Source organism: Populus trichocarpa, chromosome 18 (assembly GCF_000002775.5).
Source record: "Populus trichocarpa isolate Nisqually-1 chromosome 18, P.trichocarpa_v4.1, whole genome shotgun sequence".
NCBI classification, from domain to species: Eukaryota; Viridiplantae; Streptophyta; class Magnoliopsida; order Malpighiales; family Salicaceae; genus Populus; species Populus trichocarpa.
This window is the reverse complement of record NC_037302.2, coordinates 10,967,900-10,989,457: the sequence shown is the minus strand read 5'-3', so window position 1 is coordinate 10,989,457 and position 21,558 is coordinate 10,967,900. Positions and strand designations below refer to the sequence as shown.

At 31.6% G+C, this 21,558-nt stretch overlaps 2 protein-coding genes across 3 annotated transcripts; one reads left to right on the top strand and one right to left on the bottom strand.

Annotated features, from left to right (window-relative positions):
• Nucleotides 1-322: 322 nt before the first annotated feature.
• LOC7461574 (uncharacterized) lies at nt 323-3,410 on the top strand. 2 transcript variants are annotated; one of them, XM_024589924.2, is made up of 3 exons: nt 323-803; nt 2,147-2,284; nt 2,575-3,410. In XM_024589924.2, exons 1-3 carry the CDS (start codon nt 750-752, stop codon nt 3,181-3,183), a joined length of 801 nt encoding a protein of 266 aa, XP_024445692.1. In that variant the 5' UTR covers nt 323-749; the 3' UTR covers nt 3,184-3,410. The 2 variants fall into 2 exon arrangements, with proteins under 2 accessions (XP_024445692.1, XP_002325036.1); XM_002325000.4 differs by having other exon boundaries at nt 324-803; nt 2,046-2,284.
• A 5,957-nt stretch (nt 3,411-9,367) lies between these two features.
• Nucleotides 9,368-11,242, bottom strand: LOC7461573 (peroxidase 45). Its single transcript, XM_002324427.4, has 4 exons — nt 10,938-11,242; nt 10,581-10,778; nt 10,192-10,357; nt 9,368-10,033 (listed from the first exon to the last, which is right to left on the bottom strand). The coding sequence occupies exons 1-4, from the start codon at nt 11,151-11,153 to the stop codon at nt 9,627-9,629; spliced, it is 987 nt and encodes a 328-aa protein (XP_002324463.1). The 5' UTR covers nt 11,154-11,242; the 3' UTR covers nt 9,368-9,626.
• Between the last annotated feature and the right edge of the window lie 10,316 nt (nt 11,243-21,558).

Genomic DNA, 21,558 nt, shown 5'->3' with positions numbered 1-21,558 from the left:
AATATTTAGATATTTTTTATGTCAATTTTTTTTTTTTATTTGAGGCGAGGCGCAGAGAGTTGAATAATCTAGTTAATGCATGTATAATCTTGATTTTCTTGGAAGACTTTGTGTGGAATATCTTGTTCACTGGCCTACAATCAGGAGTGCCCATTTGATTTTATCATATACAAATGTATATAACTTTGTGGCCCCTACTACTTTTGATCCCTCCCTTCTTCCCCCTTGGGTACAGTTTGCAAAACCAATATTCAATACCATAAATTACCTTATTATTATACACTACAACATTACATTGTTAATATATAACACTATTATAACTTAGCTTTCCCACTCCTCTCTCTCTCTCAATATCAAAATATTACTCGCAAACACATTGCAAGCTAGTCCAGCTCTTTTCTTTCCTCCCTTCACAGCCTGTCAAGCTTGAATTATTAAGACCATGATTATATATATAAATATATTTTTTAAGTTATGGTTTGCTTTGTTGTTCCTCTAAGCAAGGGAGAGAGAGACTAAATCTTGGGCCTCTCTGTCAAATACAGGAGATTTTCTTGTACCAGATGTGTACTAGTCATAGTATCTTCTCCGATTTCACCACCGCAATTGCACTCCTTAGGTTGTTCCGTCCATATTGAGAAAGAGAAAACATGACTTATCGAAGGTCATGAATGGCTTAAAGGCTTGTTGGTTTTTCAGCTTTTCTTTATCAGTAATAGACAAGCTAGCAAGTGGCATGAAGGAGGAAGATGTTCAATGAGTCTGGTAGGAAAGTTTTGCGATCTGGTCACTTTATATTGCAGGTGATGATGAGAATTATAGAGTAGCCAGTTTTCTTCCTGTTCAGATTTGGTCCTGGGACTTGAAGTTGATGCTGTTGCATGTATTTTGTGTCTTATGCCATTAGTAAGAAATTTTGCACTGCATCCTAAGTTTTTTGTTCTGAAAGATGCCTATAGAGCCAGCATTCTTGATCCTTTTGTTTTCTATATTATAATTAATTTGTGATCTCCATGATAGATAATATTCCACATAATTGACTAGTTAAGAATATTACAGGTGCAGAAACTGGTTTTTAAGTCTTTTCTTTCTCCCATCTCATAGTTATCCAGTTTGCTTGTGCATTTGTGTTCTTTATATTTTATGATTGCTTTATGGCTCTATAACAAGCTTCAGTACCAAAAGTAGGATTTTTAACTGTTTTGTGATCTCATTATGTTGATAATATCGAAAAGGTTTGGTTTTGGAAGAAACAGAAAGAAGTGGACACTTTTCTAGAACAAATTTCCTGAAGATGAAGACCACCGTTTCGGCTAGTGATTGTCCCACCAGTGAGAGAGAGAGAGACCAACAACCCATGTTTGGTCTCTCTAGTGCCTACATCCCATTTTTTCTTTACATCCTACTTCATTGTCTAGGCACTATTTTGTCACACTTTCAGAGCTCCCAATGCAATTTTGAGCAGTCCCTTTTGTCCCCTCACCTTTGCATAAATTGAACAGAAACCTCTCTTAACATTTTCAAAGACAAAATTAGTTAGTATGATTAAAATTTAGCGAAGAATTCTCATCTTTGTCTTAATTGCTTGCATCTAGATCAAGAAAAAAAGGTGAACTGTATCAAGTCTGTCTGCATATTCTTTGTTGGTAGATCTAAAACGTGGGTAAAATTGAAGAAGATATTGTTTAAAAGATGTTTTGGGATTTGTTTCTTGCATTTGAATTTTACCTTGTTAAAATTTGATATGACTCGATATTAGCAAAATCTTATCTAGATCACTTTGGTTCCCAGATGTCCCATAAAGAATTTAGGTCAACTGCCCTCTGTCTCCACCCCAAAGTAGTGGCATTTGATAAATCCGCCACAGTCATAGAGTAGATATTAAAAGCACATGAAAAAGGAAAAGCATAAGATGGATCACTTCCATCTCCATGCCTTCCATTATAGGCTTCTTCTTTTGTTTTTGATGAAATTGGATATGCTAGATTCTCTGTACTCTCTTGTATTAATATGAAGTTCGATTATTAATTATCATATAATTTCAGGAATGGGAACCAAACTTGAATATGCCATCACTCTTCTAGCAACTTCACAAAATAGCAGTAGCATTAGTGTACATTGTATGGATGACCTGGAATATTTGCAGACCAGGGGTCTGGAAAAGAACCTTCAAGTTAGTGGGATAGACAAGTTCGGCAGCTCTATGGACAAGATGCCTGGCAAACACAACATAGACTTCATCAAGAAGACAATGCAGTTGCATGAGGATATCTTCAAACAACAGGTGAGTTTCAATTTTAAAAATATCTCAGAATGCATGTTTTGTAGTGATCAACGTGTTACGACATTTTAACATCACTACTTTCCAGGGAATAGTTTCCTGCTGAAAACCCTGACGCCAGGGTACTGTTATATATTCATCATTCTAAGTCAGACCTAGAACCCTCTGATCAATAATTTCTCCTTTCTTTCCACTGGCTAGCCCCACAAGCATAAAATCAGATAACTGTCAATGGCAAGGAACTTAAAAGCTGATTTGCAGAGATGTAATTAACGGTAAAATGCAACTTGCAGGTAAGGGAACTCCATAGGCTGTACAGTGTTCAAAAGTTATTGATGGAGGAGTTGAAGAAAGGAATTAAACAAAACAGAAAGTACTGGACTCCAATAACTAGTTCAGATATTAACTGCTCTCAATTCGTTAACCGGCCTAATTCAGCAGCACAAACCACCTGTGGTTATAGTTTCCATATTCAAAGCCTGAGGGAAGACCCAAATTCAAGAGAAAGAAGTGGTAGCTGTTCAGGTGAGACTGTGAAAATGTCACGGGGATTCGACCTTGAAAGGCCTGCAGAGGAAGATATATCAACTGGAGTTAGTGCTGTGGACGAGAACCAAGCAGGGCCAAGCGCTTATGCAACCCAAAAAAGAAAAATGAGCATTGATGGATCTGATGAAGATAGTGAAGTGGAGCTGACATTAAGCATTGGAGGTAGCACAAGCAAGAAAATATCCAAAAACTACCAGACACTTGAGCTTGATTCTTCTGCCTCGTTTAAATCTGAACGAAGAGAGGATCGCAGCACTCCAACAACCCCATTGAGCAGCTCTAGAGCAACATTCGATCAGGACAGAAAGCGGCCGCAATGGCTTTTCCAAAGTTTAAGCATAAACAGGTCTTGAACTTTTGACAATATGTATGTGTGTATCCTTCTAAACCTTCACTAGACTTGGACCAATAAAAATCTAGGGTCCTGGAATTGAGATTCTTGATTCAGTTCCATCCTCAATCCAATAAATGGATAATTGTGGAACCCTTATCTGGGGCAATACATCGGTTGTGAATAGGACATCTACAGACGTTTGTCAATCTATTTTTTCTTTTCAAGTCCATCAATTCAGTTCTGTAATTGTTTAGTTTTTCTTCTGCACCAATCTTAAATAGTTTGTAATCTTCTCAAATTTAGAGCAAATTAGAGAACGAAACTAATGAAAATTGTTGGCCTAGAAAAGTAAGCCACCAGGTGTGTATGAAATGTTTAAGATGATGATGATGATGACCAAAACAGGTGGCCCCTCTCCAATACATTTAAGGATGTTGATGATTACCAAGTAGAGGATAAGAGTTGAAGAAAATTTTAACCCCAGCCCTTCTCTTTCTTTCGCAATTTCCTTAAGGAAGGATCTGCCACTAATTTATGTTGTGAAAGCAACGGGAAGTAGAATTGCAGAATTGACAATGATTAATATCACAGATTCTGCATCTTGCAGTCACAATTGTCAGAATGTGCGAAGTGAGACAGAAGGAATGCCATAGATTCAGTTTTGTCTTCAAATCCTTCTCTCGCATTTCAAAATGTTTCGGCGCAGATGGTGCCTGACAAAAACACAGCTTTCCATTTTTTCTTGCTGTTGTATCCATTAGCTATTTAGCTTCCCATAAATGAAAGGAGGACTGGAGCGGTGTTCGTCAGAACAGAGCAATAGTCGGCAAAAATTTGTAAGAATACCCGGGACCCCACCTTGCAAAAATCGGCAAAAAGTGAAGAACACAGCTTAGATATAATTCACAAATGATTTTTTTTTCCAAAAGAAATGATTGAAATTTTGTTGTTCAATCTGTAACCACCCACCAGCTACTGTTAAAAAATGTTATTTAGCACATCTCTTGAATACTTGTGTTTGAATTTAAGAAATTGGTATCAAAATAGCCGCCATCAGGTCAGAAATTATTGCTATAAATATTCCATGGCTGATTTCATTAAAAATGGTCCTTATTATAGAAAACTGTTCCTGCTGATTCATGCAAAGACCATCAACTGCCTTTTGAGGTTGTTAAACTAGACCGTCCTCGTTTATATCATATAAATCTTGAAAGCCAGCTCAGCATGTCGGGTCATCCTTGTCACACCATGATAAACATGGGAATCTTTGAAATTAAAGGGAAAGTAATAAGACTAAATGAAGTATCAGCAGCGTGTTGTTTATGATTAAGGAAAAATATATATTACCCTTATCTTATTTTTTAGCTAAAAAGTTAAATTTGTTATGTGTTTCCTTATAAATTTATTTTATGTATATTATTAATTGTTTAAATTATTTTCTAAGCTTATTTTAGTGATTTATTTTTTAAAAGAACATAGAAGACTTGTCGAGAAATTTAAAGTTAATCTCTAACTATAGAAGATTTTATTGGTTTTTGACCTTTTAACGAAAGAATTTGATATTAATTCCTAAAAAATAAGAGATTTTATTGATATAAGATTTTATATAAAACAAATTTGACGTTAATCCTAAAATAGAAGATTTAACAATTTAAGATTTGAACAAAAAAAATTGAAATTAATCCTTAAAGTAGGAGATTTCATCAATTTTTAAATTAAATTTTATTGATTTTGAATGAAAATTTAGACATTAATCCATAAAAATAGGAGATTTTGTTGATTTTGGACTTCTAACAAAAAAATTTGACATCAATTTTTAAAAATATAAGATTTCATCGATTTTATACTTTGAACGAAATTTTTTTATGTTAATCCTTAATAACAAGAGATTTCATCTATTTTGGAATTGAATGAAGAATTTTGATATTATTCCTTAAAAATAGGAGATTTCATCGATTTTGGACTTCTAATTAACAAATTTTTTGATGTTAATCTCTAAAAATAAAAGATTTTGTTGATTTTTTTATTTTGACAAAAAAAATGACGCTAATCCTAAAAAATAGAAGAATTCGTTAATTTTTGACTTGGATGAAAATTTTTGATATTTATCTTTAAAAATAGAAGATTTCATCGATGACCGTGAAATTGCTAATAAGAAAAGAAATTAATGATTGATGTGGAAAATAAAAATATTGCATTAGATTTCAGAATAGTAAAGTTGTCATTTCACGATGAATATATTGTTTTATATTAATTATTCATTATGCTATCATGTGTTACAGGTCTATTGCACACTTGACAATAGACATGACATCATTCATATATGTTGCACTTTTATAGTTTTGTTAGGTGGGACGTGTGATTGATATTTTGTGATATATAGAATTTATTGATGAATGTATTTAATTATGTATATATTAAGTGGATTCAAGGCATGTAGAGATACATGTATGGATAGTAATTACTAATCATAATTTTACATTTATATACTGATGGTATGCCTAAGATTATCCATGGATGTGATTTTGGTATGAATATGAAATATGGATATGTTTTTGTTGCTTCATAGGGAAAAATATTAAGCAGGATAAGATTTTGGATAGAGCCTTGAATAGGAGAACTTTATCATTTTTTTTATATATAAATTAGAGATACTTATTATTTGTTCCTCTAATATTTTGAAGAATGGTTGAATGTATAGATATTGACTTTGATTAATGGTTCTAGATCTATCTGATAAATATGGATTTTTTTATGTTTATTAATTTAATGCCTTTAAAGAATTGTTGAATTAAAAAGTGAGTTTTTGGTTGAGTTTGAGATTAAAAAAATATAGAATGGAGTTCGTGTTTATTAGATGTAATAAGAGATTTTATTTGAATAAAAGGAGGATATTGTTGAAAGTAAATGAAGAATTGAAGAAATGTGAATTGACTTTTAACTGAATTGATTTTCATTTAACTAATGATTTAGGATACATGGATGATGATTATAAAAGGACATCTACTTTTTTTCCAAGAATGATATGATTAACTTTGTAAGAAAGAGTTAAAAGTGAATAACTATATGAAAATTGAAATTGTATCAAATAAGTTGACAATGAAAAGAATTTAGCTATGGATGTGTAACTGATCGGAGTTAAAATGGATGTTATGATGAATAAGAAACATTTGTGGATACAATAATAATTGATTTAAAACTCTATCAATGCAGGGGATATTATCGAGGGTGATTGAGCGGGCTAGTGGAGCCACTCATAGTTAGATAATAGATAGGTACTTCGTACTTTGTGGTAAGTTTCTTAATAATTTTCCCGTGTACTTTACCTGTGAATTGGTTAGTCCATACAAATATAGATAGTGAATTGATAATGTATATGGAAAGAAAGATACGCAAATTGAGAGAATTGTTTAGTATTCATTAAAGAATAGCAGAATATTGGTTTTCAATTAGGAATGCCGGATTGATTGGCAATCAAGATTAGTTGACCCGATTGATTTGTATTCATTAAAGAATACTAAAATATTGGCTTCCAAATGGAAATGTCGGATTGATTGGCAACCAAGATGGATTGACTGGATTAATTGGTATCGTTAAAGAATACCTGAATGTTGGCTTCCGAATGAGAATGCTGGATTGATTGGCAACCAGGATGGTTTACCCGGATTGATTGGTATTCGTTAAGAAATACCAGAGTACTGGCTTCTAAATAGGAATGTTGGATTGATTAGGAACGAAGATAAGTTGACCAGATTGATTGGTATCCGTTAAGGAATACCAGATTATTGGCTTCCAAATGGAAATGTTGGATTGATTGGCAACTAAGATTAGTTGGCCAGATTGATTGATATTCGTTAAAGAATTTTGGATTATTGTTTTTCGAATGTGAATGCCGGATCGATTGACAACTAAGATGGGTATGCCAAAATAATAAGTACTTAAGAGAGAGTATTGGAATGTTGACTTTGATATGGAAATGTTGGAATGGTTATTTAAGTTATGAATATTACAAGATCTGTTTAGGTTTGAATGGATTTATGTAAAGATAAATTTAGATGATTATAAAGAATAAATTATTAAATATTGTCTAGATGAAAAGTTGATTATTTTTAAGTGTTAAATGAAATATTAACTTATGAGTTAGTAAATATTATTGATTACAGTTAACTCAAAAAGCTTGTCAAGAGTAATAATTAGTTGTTGTTTTTGTGTAGTTTTATAAAATCATGGATTATCAAGTTATAATATCAAACTTGTGGATTGTAGTTTTGGACATTTTATTTTGAAATTTAATTTAAATATCCTTGAGTTAAACTAATATTGATCATCAATTAATTAAGGTGATAGAATGTATTTGTTGTTCAAAACTTAATAACGCTATTTTCTTGCATGATTATTATATTTGTCATTGCAATTTAAGTAGTAACTATATAAATGGGCATAACTTATGTATGTTAATATTTATTAAGTGTTAGTTGTCTTGGAGTTAGGGTAAATATTTTGATGTTTTAATTATTAAGATGGATGTGAAATTGATTAATGTCTTAATGGTATGAATTAATAAGAATGAATTAAGAAATAAAAGGATATAATGTTATGATTTTCAGGATGATTAGATTGAAGTTGAGGTGAAGAGTTTGTAATTATGAAGTGTTGTTTGTTTTTTTTTTGACATGATTTTGATGTTGACACTTGAAATGTTCAAAATATAAATGAGACTTTTCTGAAATTTCAATAAAATCTTAATAAATTAGAAATGAAGATATTTTTTGATTGATCCGGTCAACTGATTAAACTATCTGATAAACCAATTTGATTAAAAAAAAAATTGCATTGTTTTTGGATTTATTCATAAGAAATTTGTAAACAAATGTCGGGAATGTTTCACTAAATTTCTAGACTGAGAAATATGATTTGTATACAAAGATAATAAAATTATATGATAACAAAGTCAGAAGACTAGACACCATGACAATCACAACAAACAACCCATATAGAAGCCCCAACCCCGATGTCACAGTAGCCTCTACCGCTCAAATCACCATCGTCAACCTCCATATCCCATCTTGAAACCCATCACATGCCTGAAACCCCCCTTAGCCACCGTGGGCTTCTTATTCGAACAAAACTTCACTCTTACCCGAAGCATTGGCCAGGAAAGGAAGAGGAGAATATATAGTTTGATTTAGGCTTCTCTTTTCAGTTTACTATTCCTATCATTTTTGCAGGTTTCAATATAGGCGTGTGTAACACATGCGCATCAACCCAAAACCCACAGAAACCAACCATCATTTCTGCAGGTTTCAATATAAAAATGACATATTTACTTTACGTAATATTGTTTTTGAGCTTATGGTATAACAATTTGGGTTGAATAACATGATCTCGTTAAAACCCATTAGAGTAATATTCATCAAGTGTTTTTTTAAAAACCAACAAAAAATAAATGGATCGAAACCCAAATTTTATTTTTACCATCTTCATGGTCCAATGAATATTTTAAAAACAACTTAGATGATAAGTTACGGGATCAATGTTAAAATTTTGGGGTTATTTTCTGAATTCTCCGCTATAAAAATAATGTCCCTGTTTAGTACAATATGTAATATTGGTTTATGGTCATTCCTTTTAATATTTTTAATATATACCAAACAAGGTCTTTGTTTTCTATTTTAGAAACCTTTATTTAATTTTCCATGAAAAAATCTATGTAGAAAAAATAAGAAATCTAGAGATGGAAAAAAAAATGAGGGTAAACACGAATGATCAAATGTAAATTTGACGGAAACTTCCAAGTTCTTTTAAAGGAGGATGAATGAAATATCTTGACTATAATTGGTAAGATTAAAATATTTTAAACTTTATTGATATTGATAATGAGGTAATAAGTTAGGGGCTAAATTGAAGTTTCCTTAAGAAAAACTGATATTTTCCGTTAAAAAAAATACCAAACAGATCCTCTTTCATTTCTATCGTTTAGATAAACCATCAACCTAAAAAATAATAATTTAATGGTTAAGGAAGTATGCTACCTCCTTGAAAGAATTCTTTGGTCAACTTTTGGGATCACAGATCACGATAATTCAAGAAATTCATTTTAATCCACTTAGTGGGTGTGGGGATGTGTTCTTTAAGAATGAGACTTGGTCTCTATGCACAAACTATCCCATGCCATGTAATAAAAAAAGGGCAAAACATCAGCGTTAGAATTAATAAATTCAGGTAAATTTCATTTCCGGCGCCAGCTTCTATGAAGAAAATGGCCTGAGCAATTCTTTCTTTGTGCTAAAAGACACAAGTAAACATTTCTTTCCGATAAACCACTTCCCAGCTGTATAATTTATTGGTTACCCTTGCAAATTTTGATACCCCAGCAATCGAAACAATAACAAAATGAAAAGCAATAACTACAGCAAAGAAAGAACGACGGAATCTATGAGCGATGAGAGAATAATGACTAGTTTAGTTTATTCGGGAACAGTCTCGCCGAATTTCACCTTGATTACCAGTCAAAACCCCAACTCGGCCTAGCTTAGTGATAGCAGTCACAAATGCTTGTTGGAAGGCAGCATTGTTCGATGCAAATAGGTTGACAGTGCCCTTCGATCTTGAATCGGTAAACAGTATCTGATCAGAGGTGAACAAGCCCTTTCCATTCTTAAGGTTTTGGTAGTAGGCATTGTCAAACTGCCGGGGTGTGGTCGGGTCCATGTTAATGGCAATTCTTGAGTCAACATTAACAGGGCACATTTGTCTAAGCTGCATAGCATATTGCAGATTTAGAGTTGGGTCAATCCTGTTTCGAGAATTGAATCTGTAAATCCTGTCGGCAAAGCGGCTACAATGAGAGAATCCAAGTGTATGGGCACCTGATATTGACGCAAACTTTCTAAAACATAGCTTTGCAAAAATTATGTTAAGAATTCACAACCATATATATTTTGGTGATTTCAGTTCAAGCAAAATTCTGCAGAGTTGTATGACAAGTTTGAAGTAAAATAACTGAAGAGTATAAAACTCTAGATACCTGACAAAGCAATCATATCAGTCTGGGAGAGACCATGGGAAGCAAACATTGAATTCAGCTGGTCCAAGTTGAAAGTAGGATGAGGGAGTTTGCGTTGAACACTGCCTTTTGTAGATATCCTCCCATCACGTCTTCCTAATTCAACTGAATAAGATGGCCCCCCTGCCTGATTTCATGTAAACATGTGTAGCTGAGTTAGAAACATAATATTAAATATGCTAAAAGATGCCTGGTGTTGCTCTTTTACTCCGAGCAACATTTTCCCATGAATTGCAATAATATATCGAAGCTATTTTACTATGAGCTGGCAAAGTAATTTCAGGAAAAAAATGATTCACATATTTTACCGAACAGACTTATAATGAATCAAGGAAAGAGAATTTGCATACCAAGACTACAACATCTCTAGTCGCAAGAGCTAGTATATCAGCACATGAAACTTTGTTTCTGCATCGAGGATTGCTATCAACAGCTGCCTTGGCTTTGATCACAGTGTCAAATCCATCACCGGCAAGCGAAATATCATCAGGGTGGTCCTTCTCTGCATTGTTAGAAGGTGACGAAAGCAGCACCGAAGCATCACATCCCTGATGCGAAGAAAGAAACATTAAAACTTAAAGCTATTAGCACTTTACAACGAAAAACTGGTGAAGACCTCTAACTTATCAGAAACATGATTAAAGAAATAGGATGTCGAAAGAAAAACAAGAACAAGAAAAGGGGTCGTCAGAAGGAGAACTACTAACCCGGACAAAGCAATCGTGGAAGAGGAGTCGAAGAGTTGCCGGGGCAGTCACAAAGGTCTGGCTAAACTTCGTCTGGACTGCAGAACGGACGAGTGATTCTACATTAGGACAAATGTTCTGGTAAAAGTTTTGTCTAAGTTGAGACGACTGAGCAGAAGCAATTGTGATTAGTAGAGACAGAAGTATTGATAGAACAATGAATCTTTGATTTCCCATGACACTCTGCTTCTGTTTCTGGTTTCACAAATTAATATGCTTTTCTTAAAAGATGAGTAGATCAATACATGTACGTACATATATAGGTAGACATTCCATGGACAAGACAGGCTGAAACAAGAAGCACTGATTGTAAAATGATGATTATTAAAGAACAAAGTCTTCAGTTCACTCTCTAGCCAATCACAATCCTCTAACACTGAGGATGGAGTGTGGTGGTGGCACAAGTTGGTATTATACAGTTGGCATATTACACGTATAGAGCACAATTCTTGACCCATCATGGGAATAGTAAGAAGTCGTCTGTTCTTTTTTTCTTTTTTTAGGATTAGTTGGAAGGATTGCATGTGCATATGCTTGCATGGAAAACATATTATATTGAAATCCACGAGAAGGCTAAGAAGTTATTAACTTCACGAAATCATGTTCTTTAGTCTTTGGATAATGCGGCGATTAAAATAAAGAGATGGCTGTCTTCTTCGAGATCCATTGGCCAGCTCTGTTGCACGTTAGTGCCCACCTGCTCTCTTCCCTGAAAAGACGACGTTCAAACTTCAAACCACCCTTTCTTATCAGAAGTGTTTAAAAATACTTAATTAGATCCCAAATATAAGAAATTTCCAATTGAATCCTCACCTATAACAAATTATCCAATTAATTAATATCATTGTCTTTAAAATTTATGGAAAAAATGATTAAGAAAGATAGGTCCTTATTGAAGGGTAGGATCGATTAATTGGAAATTTCCAAATAGAAGGGAACCCAATTTAATAGTCTTTGTTTGGAGTTCTAAATGAAAAGTGGATGACGCTTTGGAGACAAATTTTAAGCCGAGTGTTTGTTAGGTAATGTCTACTAAATGGAGGACCCAATTGGTAAAGCTTTTTGTTTGGGGACCAGTAGAAAACTAGGTGGTAATTGAAGATATGTTCTATGCCTGAAATAGAAATTGCATATTGCAAAGAACAAATAATAATCATGTGATCAGTTGACAATTTGCAAGCAAGTTTGCCATGTACAGCTATAATTATATTATATTGTCATTTTCTTTTCCTGTACATTAACATGGCAGTCGTACCGTTAATTTTCAACTTGACTGGATATAATTTTGTTTTCTAGCTATAAGATTATCATGGACAGCATATATTCATCATTAATAACACTACTAGAAAATTATTAAATATAAATATAATTATTAAAAAAAAAACTAGTTGATAATTTACAATGACAGAAAATTTATGTCGATAAATACCTAGAAAATCACAATTGAAAATGAAGGAATTAAAAAAAATAAAATGATATGTCATTATTACAGATGAAATTACCGATGAAATATACTCATCACTAATTTTCATTGGTAAATCCATCGGTAATATTTAAGCTATAAACTAATAGACAATCACCTCTCCTTATCCCTCATTTCTTCTTCTTCTTTTTTATTCTGCAAAAAACAATGCATAACTTCTGATACGATCAAAGTAAGGTCAGATTCAAATTGTGGCATAAGATTTTCTATCGTCTAGTTTTATGTTATTGAGCATAACTCTAAATCAAACCATTAGATCAAGCTGAAACTTTATTAGAAGATTCCAAAGGTATTTGTCTATGTTAAGGTAAACTTTCAGGTGAATCAGAGTTCAGAAAAGATTTGCTATATAGATCAGAACAGGTTATATGAATTGCAAAGATTTATAAAGAAACAAATAAAGAACATGAAGAATGGAGAGCTTCAGTTCAGCGCTAAAAGGATGAAAAACAAAATAAGGTAGCAATGGTAATCATTTAAAAATATATATGCAAGTAGATGGCAACGCATGCTATTTTGAAATTATTATCAGCTACTATTTTCATACAATGTTGTTGGACGCAAGTGTGTGCAAGAAAAGAACTCTAAAGACTTCAACAAGAAGCTAATGAATTGTCAATTAAACTTGTTGGTGATTCAAAGATAAATCATCTTGAAAAGAGAGGGAAATATACGATCCAAGCAAGGTCAGATTCAGATTGTGGCGTAAGATTTCCTACCATCTAGTTTTATATTATTGAGCATAACTCCAAATCAAACCGTTTGATCGAGCTGAAACTTTACTAGAAGATTCTAGAGGTATTTGTCTATGTTGGGGTAAACTTGCAGGTGAATTGGAGTTCGGAAGGTCAAAACAGGTTGTATGGATTTTGTTATTTACTTTCTTTTGACTTGTGGACTTCCTATTAGGTAATGATCATTTTTCTACAAGGATGTGGTAGTTTGTCTTGAGAATTTTCTAATTCTACAAGAATTTTTAATGGGCTGCAACATAATTTCCAAGTGTAGCAATGATTCATTAATGTTTCAAAATCATTTTCTTATAAGAATTTATTATTCATCCTAGCTACACAAGGAAAGAAGAGCTGGTGGCAGATAAAGAATTAGAACTTATGGCTTTATTTTTATTTTTTGTTAGCTACAACCCAAGGCTTGTTTATGCTTAATTAATGCTTTGTTTTCAGTTAGGATCCAAGGCTTATTTAGATCAGGATTTGAGTTTACTAATAAAGGTTTTGGATCACTTTTTATAAGTGAGTCAATTCAATCCACAAGGGTAAATCCATTAGGGTTAGTTTTTCAGAACTATTGAAACACATGTAAGACTAAATTTTGGTAGCCATTGATGAATAATACTTCTGCATTTTTCAGTTTTAACATGTAAGAGAGATACTTGTATTTTTTTGTTCTTGAACGAACTAAATCTGATTTATCGAAGATTAATTGGCTTCAAGGCTTCATTCAACTTCATTCCAATAGTGTTAGTACCTTGAGACAAGTTTTTATTGTGTCACACTTCTATTAAACCTATTTCGGCTTTCTGGGATCAGATCTCAGTCTTGATTGTGGATTGCGTAACTACGTGATCACGAAGTTCACATCAACTCCTTTTATTTTTGTCACAAATCAAACTCTCATCATCACAAATCAGGCCACCCCAACACTCATTCTCTCATCATCCCTGTTTTGATTCAACTTTTTTTTAAAAGAATCACCATATAAAGTAAGCAAAATTATCTAATTTTGTTGTAATCTATTTTGAAAATGTTGATTTTTTGGCATTTTTATGTAGTTTGTTTTTGTGTTTATTTGTTTTATAGTGTTTTCCCATATAAATTTGTTTGAGATTTTAAAAGATTGTTTTAGTTTGTAGTTTGATAAAATTAAGTTTGATTTTGTGACTTATCTATAAAATAGAAATAATTGATTATAGGTTTTCTAATAAAGGTACCATTCATGATTCTTTAGATAAAGGTTTTACTGACAGAAAAAGTATCTACAAACAGATTAAAAAACCCTTCGGTAGCATGCAAAAATCTGATAGTGGAAATTTTTACTTGTTTTCAACCATATTAATTGATTAAGAGGACGATAATGCTCCCTGAACATGCTCGTATATTTCTTTACAACTAAAATGTTTTAAGCAATTTATAAGTTCTCGAATGAGCTGACTGCGGGTGTAGTCGCTGACTGGGGGTGTAGCCGTTTTATTTTAATCCTCCTTCTCCACTTGTAATCCTTGTGCAAAGGCTTCAAATATTATTTTTCTTTAAATATTGATTCGTTCTGTCTTTTATTCGTATCTTGTATGAAGTGATTATGAAGTGATTGATGCCTTTAATCTTCTTAATAATGGAAACTCTACGAATAAAAAATTGGGTTGGAACTTGATTGATTATTGAATTACGAATGATTAGGAGAGGTCTGTATCTTGCAAGCTTGGAATTATTGCCGAGGCACCGAACCCCGCAAATGCTTTTTTATTTGTTTGTGAATAGTACATGCCATGCCATCTACACGATGCTGCGATTTTATAAGATATAATAAAAGGTTTTTTTGTGTTTTAAAAATATTTTTAAATATTTTTATAAATTAATTTTTAGTGTATTTAAATTATTTTAATGTGCTAATATCAAAAATAATTTTTTTAAAAATAAAAAATATATATTATTTTAACATATTTTCGAGCAAAAAACACTTAGAAAAATATAACCGTTACTACATTTACAAACACCTCTTAAAATTCCATTTAATAACATTTACTAACTCTCTCGTGTGTGAGACCTATATACCTAAAAAATCAAAATAATTTTGATATTAATTCCATTTAATAACATTTACTAACTCTCTCGTGTGTGAGACCTATATACCTAAAAAATCAAAATAATTTTGATATTACATGTGGTTTGTCTTGACTAATATTTTGTTGTATTTCTGAAGTTTTTACCTCGAATTTATTTTATCATTTTTTTTCTCTTTTGCTTTAAAAACTTAAAGCAAAATTAATGAAACAAAAAACAAATTCAAGAAGTTCAAAAACAAAGGGAAAGAGAAAGAGGTGGGTAGCGAACCGACATTAGATTCTACCCTGTCATAAAGTTTGGATACATTTAGTATGAGGGTAAAATATAGAAAACAAGATTATTGGCTTCCACTATGTTGCTGGTTGAATTAATTTTTTAATGTAAAATAATATTTAAATATTGTTAACATGTTTTCTGATAAAACAAAAAATTAACCATGAACTCAAAAAATAATATATATTAGATGATTTTTTATATTTAAATATTGATAAGATGACATATTAGATGATATTTATTTTAAATATTAAAACGATAATTTATTAAATCGATTGAGGTTTAGTATGAGAGTATATATCCATCATTGCTTATTTCATCATCACTGTGAAGAAGTTGTTACCTTTTGTCATCATAATTAATCCCTTCAAAATGAATTGTTCCTAGTTGATGTAGTTGTGTTTATCTTTCGTTATAATTTTCATCCTTATTTTTGTAAAGAACTTTGAAAATTAGTAAAAGAGAAAAACTTCTTGTAAAACATTTTTAAATGGAGGGGAGAATTGGGAAGTGGCCGGTTAGAACATTTTTAGATTTATTGACGGACTTGTCAATGTAATATAGCAATGAAATATATTATTCATTGGTTATTGATGACAAAAGTCTTTTTATTTTTTAATTATTTTATTTTGTTGGTATTTATCAACAAGAATAATTATTTTGTTATTATAATTGGGAATTTTTTACTAAATTATTTTATTGCTATAATCATCAAAAAATACTGATAAAAAATATATCGTCGATTATCCTATTTGTATTAGATAATTTTCTGGGAGTGAGTGACATGGAGCTTGGAGACTGGGTATAGGTTTGAGATTATGTTTTTAGGGGGGGAGGGGGAGAGAGAGAGAGAGAGAGAATTTGGGTAATCTTTAATGAAAAAGTCAGTTTTAAATTCTTTTAAAATTATCAATGGAATTTACGTCAGTAATTTTATAGGCTAATTGATATGTTATCAATGTTGACAAAAGCATCAATGAATTGTTTTTTATTTTGTCACCATTTTCATTAGAAATTACTGATATAAATTTTTTGTCGCCATTTCCATTTAAAATTACCAACATAAAATATTTTGTCAGTATTACTGTTATTATTTATTAATTTTCTAGTAGTGTTTATGGTTAGTTTTTGTCAATGATGGAGGCAGGATTTTTTAAATAAAGAGACAAACTATTAATAAATATTTGATATTATGTATTAAATTGAACTTTAAAAACCTGTTCTGTTCCATTTATATAGAGATCAGATGTCTGTATTTGGTTTTGTGGACTTTAATGTCAGTCAGTCCACTTGAGGAATTTTTTAATGCAATCACATTCCGCGCAAAAAACAAATAGATATATAAAGTAGAAAAGCAAACTCAAGGCATAAATAAAATTGCAGTTTCGAAGATTTTAACTTCATTTCTAATCAATTTCAATGACAAGCTAATTAATTCAAGCAAATCCTAAACCCAACGAGTTATTTGAAATTTAGACAGGAATTTAGACAGGAATATGTGGTTGAAATCATATTTTTTAAAAAATTTAAAAAATAATTTTTTATTAAAATTAATACATTTCTTTTGCATGTTATGTTTATGTTTTTTGAAGAGTAGTAAATGTTATTTTTTAAAATAATATTTTTTATTTAAAAATATAATAAAAAAATTTATTTTTTTAAAAAAATTTATTTTTAATATTAACTCATCAAAAATGATTTAAAAATACTAAAATAAATAATATAAAATAAAATAAAATCTCAAATTTTAACAAAAAAAAAAAATTTCAATCTCAATTCTAAATGGGATCTTAGCATTTCCATGTTCTCCAAGGTCTTTATTTTGTGAAAAGAAGAAGATGACCAAACTATCCTTTACATAATACAAAAGAGAAAGAATAAGGTATTATTATTATTATTAGATTATTGTCATGTGTTAATATTTTTTTTAATAAAAAAAATTTAAACAACATAAGGGTTGAATTTGCTGGTTCAAAAGATATCTTCATTTTATTAGTAATCCCGCACCCATTTCACAAGAGAAATACAGAAAGTTTGAGCATTTCTAATGGAATGAACGACTAGAAATTTCACTTGAAATTAATTTTTAATGGACTTCCTTACAAAACAAAAAGGAAATAAAATCTAATTTTTCAGTGCAAATAATATATATATATATATATATATATATATATATATATATATATATATATATATATATATCAGCAACAAAAGTTGTCATTCCATCTCCGTTTTCCAATTTTCTAGAAGTGATGGCAATCTCATCTTGAACATATCAAGTCATACCTCCATGTTTCCATATTATCCCACAAGTCTGCCACATGCATGCCATCAATCTGCACACAAAAGTTAAGTAGGATGTGACATTCGAAACACAAGAACAAGGGTCATGGCTTTACTCCCTCTCTCTCTCTCTCTAAACCCCTTTCCTCCTTTATATGTTTCGATCATTTTAAACATCAGGAAAATGGAAAGCATGGAAGCAGAAGTTTTAGGCCATGATGAAGAAAAGAGAAGGTGCCGAAGACAAGGACTGGTAAAACTTATCTTAGGTTCAAGATGAGTTCATATGGCGTTTCGGGCCTTCCATCCAAAATCAAAGTCAGTCACCCTTGTTTCACTTGGGTATACAATTTGCTCTTTTGTTGGTTACTCTTTTACTCAAATCATACCACTCATTTGGTCACTAATATCCCGCATTTAAAATTAATTAAAGTAGTGTTTGTGAACCCAGTTGAATTGTTTTAAAAAAAAATATTTAAAATTAATTTTTTATATTTTTAGATTGTTTTTACGAACTGTAATAAAAAATAATTTTTTTATTTTGAAATACTTTTTTAAAAAATACACTTTGAATCACAACTGTTATCATACTACTAGACACCCAGTAAAGCAAGACTAAAGATGACAACAAGCATTTAGCCTTCTATTACATTGAGAACAAAACCATAAGGAAATCTAGACTTAAGGGTTACCATCCCATCTCTTGTGCACAATATGACTAAGTATCAAGCCCCAAATCTAGATACAAGGACCTGTATAAAGTTTATAGTTTTAAAATCTGATCTAGTCTAATGGGTTGATCTAGAATCCAGTTGATTTGAGATTGGAATCCGGTTAGGTTTAAAAAAAAATAAAGGAAATTACAAACCTGGGTGACCTGGTCAAAAATTCAGTTATAATCCGTTGACTATTTATTTATTTTAATTAAAATAACATCATTTTGATTTATAAAAAAAATTAAAATTAATCCAAATAATCCAGATAAAACTCGATAATATCCCTTACTATGCTGGGTTTAAAAACTCTGGTATGGTGCAGACTGCTGAGCAAGCCATTATAGAAAAATAAATAAAACAGATAAATTGTGTTTTAACGCGGCAGTGATGACTCTAATACAAGGACCCATTCACACTTCGAAGACAACAATACGAGGAAAACATGACAGCAAGGACAATGATACTTCGAGAAAAACATGACAGTGAGAACAACATGCCATGGGCTGCTATCATGGTTCCTTTTATAGGCCTAAAAGAAGGACCGAGAAACTCTGACCTCTCTCAATGACTTCAACTTGAGGATTGTTCCGAGGAAGATGCCATCAGCACCTAAACCAAGCCATAACTTCCATTGAGCTAAAATTTATACTTGCATGAATCACGCCTCTCCTCTGCACAGAATCCCAAGCGTTTAGCTTTTGTAGAACCACCAGCCAGACAAATAACCTCTACCATTGATGCTGTTATTCCTATTATACCAGCGCAAGACCAGACGGAAAACAGCCCTTTACTGTTAAGAAACTATACCAAGATGTCCTCCTCTGGTTTAAACTAAATAAGTACAGCGTATAAATGTTGTAGTTGTTCCTACTCCCATTCACGAAGGCTCCTTCTTAACTGCAGTTTCATGCTAATGACTAGCCTCGACCACTTTTAAACCCAAAGCATATAATCAACAGAAGAAGCCGCATTGTTTAGAATAAAAAGTGGTGCTGACACTAGATTAGCCAGTAGAAACCACCAGCCAAGAAAAGGAACTCTCAATTCCAAAGAACATAGAACATAGCTTCTGAAACTCATCTACAACGAGAGAGCAATATATACAAAGAAAACAATCTCCCTGCAGATTTACTAAGCACCAATCACTAGTGTTTTTTCAAAGTAAATCACATTCATGCCACAAATTGACAATTCCTATAAACCCCTTGTTTTGCAAGTTAATCTGCCATGTGATTTGCTTCACGCAAAGTATGAGTAAAACTACAAGACCCCATATATGAAGAGATCGAAGTTAGCTAAGATGAACAGTCCATAGCCTATTACAAAGTTTATGCATCCAGTTAACCACGTTAGCAGATTCATATTCTACTATAATATTCCTTCCAAGCATATCTTCTATTAATGACGATAATTCTTGAGCTTTAACTACAGCTAGCAGTTCTACATTGTTTGAGCTTTAACTACAGCTAGCAGGTGCCATTGTGTGTGAAATTGCCATCCCCTAGCTATTGTTGCAAAATATAAAGCTATTGTCACGCGCTACGGTGTGAGTATATTTTAAAAAAATTTAGTGTTGCAAGGAATTTTTTAGTATTATGATACTTAAAAGCATTCAATCTAACTTTTCAATTTTAAATTAAATTGTATTGAAATTATCTTGATACGAATTAGTTGACTTGTCGGATTCAAAAACACCTGAACAATTTTTAAAAAAATGATTTGGCTTTAAAAAAAATTAAGAAATAATATTTTTCTAAAAAAAATATTAAGATTGTGAAATATTGGATCGATCCAAGTTTCACAACTTAATCCGCCAAACTTGTAACCTGGAACATGAACTCCATTGGATTTAATATATTTTTTACTTAATTATATAATAACTAAAATAAACACTCGTAAAATTAAGTATCAATCAAACGCAAAACTTTTATTTGAAATCATAATAGTCATATAAAAGCAAATTAAAATAAATCATGAACACTAATTAAAAATTTATCAAATGTTAAAAAATAAAATTAAAAAAAAACCAAAAAAATTAAATAGGATAAAATTTTAAAAAAATAATCTAAAAATAAAAACCAAATAAACAAAAAAATAATCATAGCCATGTGATTCTAGGTGGCCAAAAGCATTTGAGCCTTTTAAAATAGCACAAGTGCATAGCCTAGCGCAGGCCTAGGTCATCTTTTTTAAAAAGAAGGTTGATGACTTGTTGTTCAATAAAAAAAAAATACATTATCTATTTTTATTCAAAATTTGACCACCATTGTAATAAAATGCACTTGGGATCATGTTCTAATGGAGAAAGGTTTTATTCTCTTTCTCTTCACCCGAGTTCGATTCTTTATTTGCATGTTTATCACCTCCATGATGCTTTACCTGCCCACTAGACTTGCAGAGTATTCAGTGGATCTGAGGATTAATCGTGGTGCGCGTAAGCTGACTCGGACAGCCCGGGTTATAAAAAAAAAATTGAGGGAAGGAGATTTTTAACCTAAATACACAATTGAAACTAAAAATCCAATTTAACAACTAAGAAAAAGACTAAAAGTGGTCCAAAAAAACAGCAGTAAGTTATTATGATACTTTTTGGTAAAGCAAACATCAAAAGCGGACAACTATATATTTGTATATGAGTGTGTGTGTGTGATTCTAAAGTCCCATTAAAAAAGAAATCTTCCAATATAATACTAATTAGCAAAGAAGTTAGCATAACTAAGGGTTGAGTTAACATAGAACTGACCAAAGGAAATATATTTAATACAAGGTTATTGTTCTAGCAAGAACATGCTTATGTTTTGGAAATTGTCGACTTTAATACAAATCCGACTTTGAAAGGATCATAATACGCCAACCCTATTGCTTGTAGTTGGGGGAACTACATGCAATAATATCAGTAGCCATGAAGTCTTTATATATACAATAATAATAATAATAGTAATTGATTCTTTAATATTTAATTTGTTTGGGATTAGATTTTGTTGTTTTTTTAATATATGATATTTTTAGTCTAATAAGTCAGA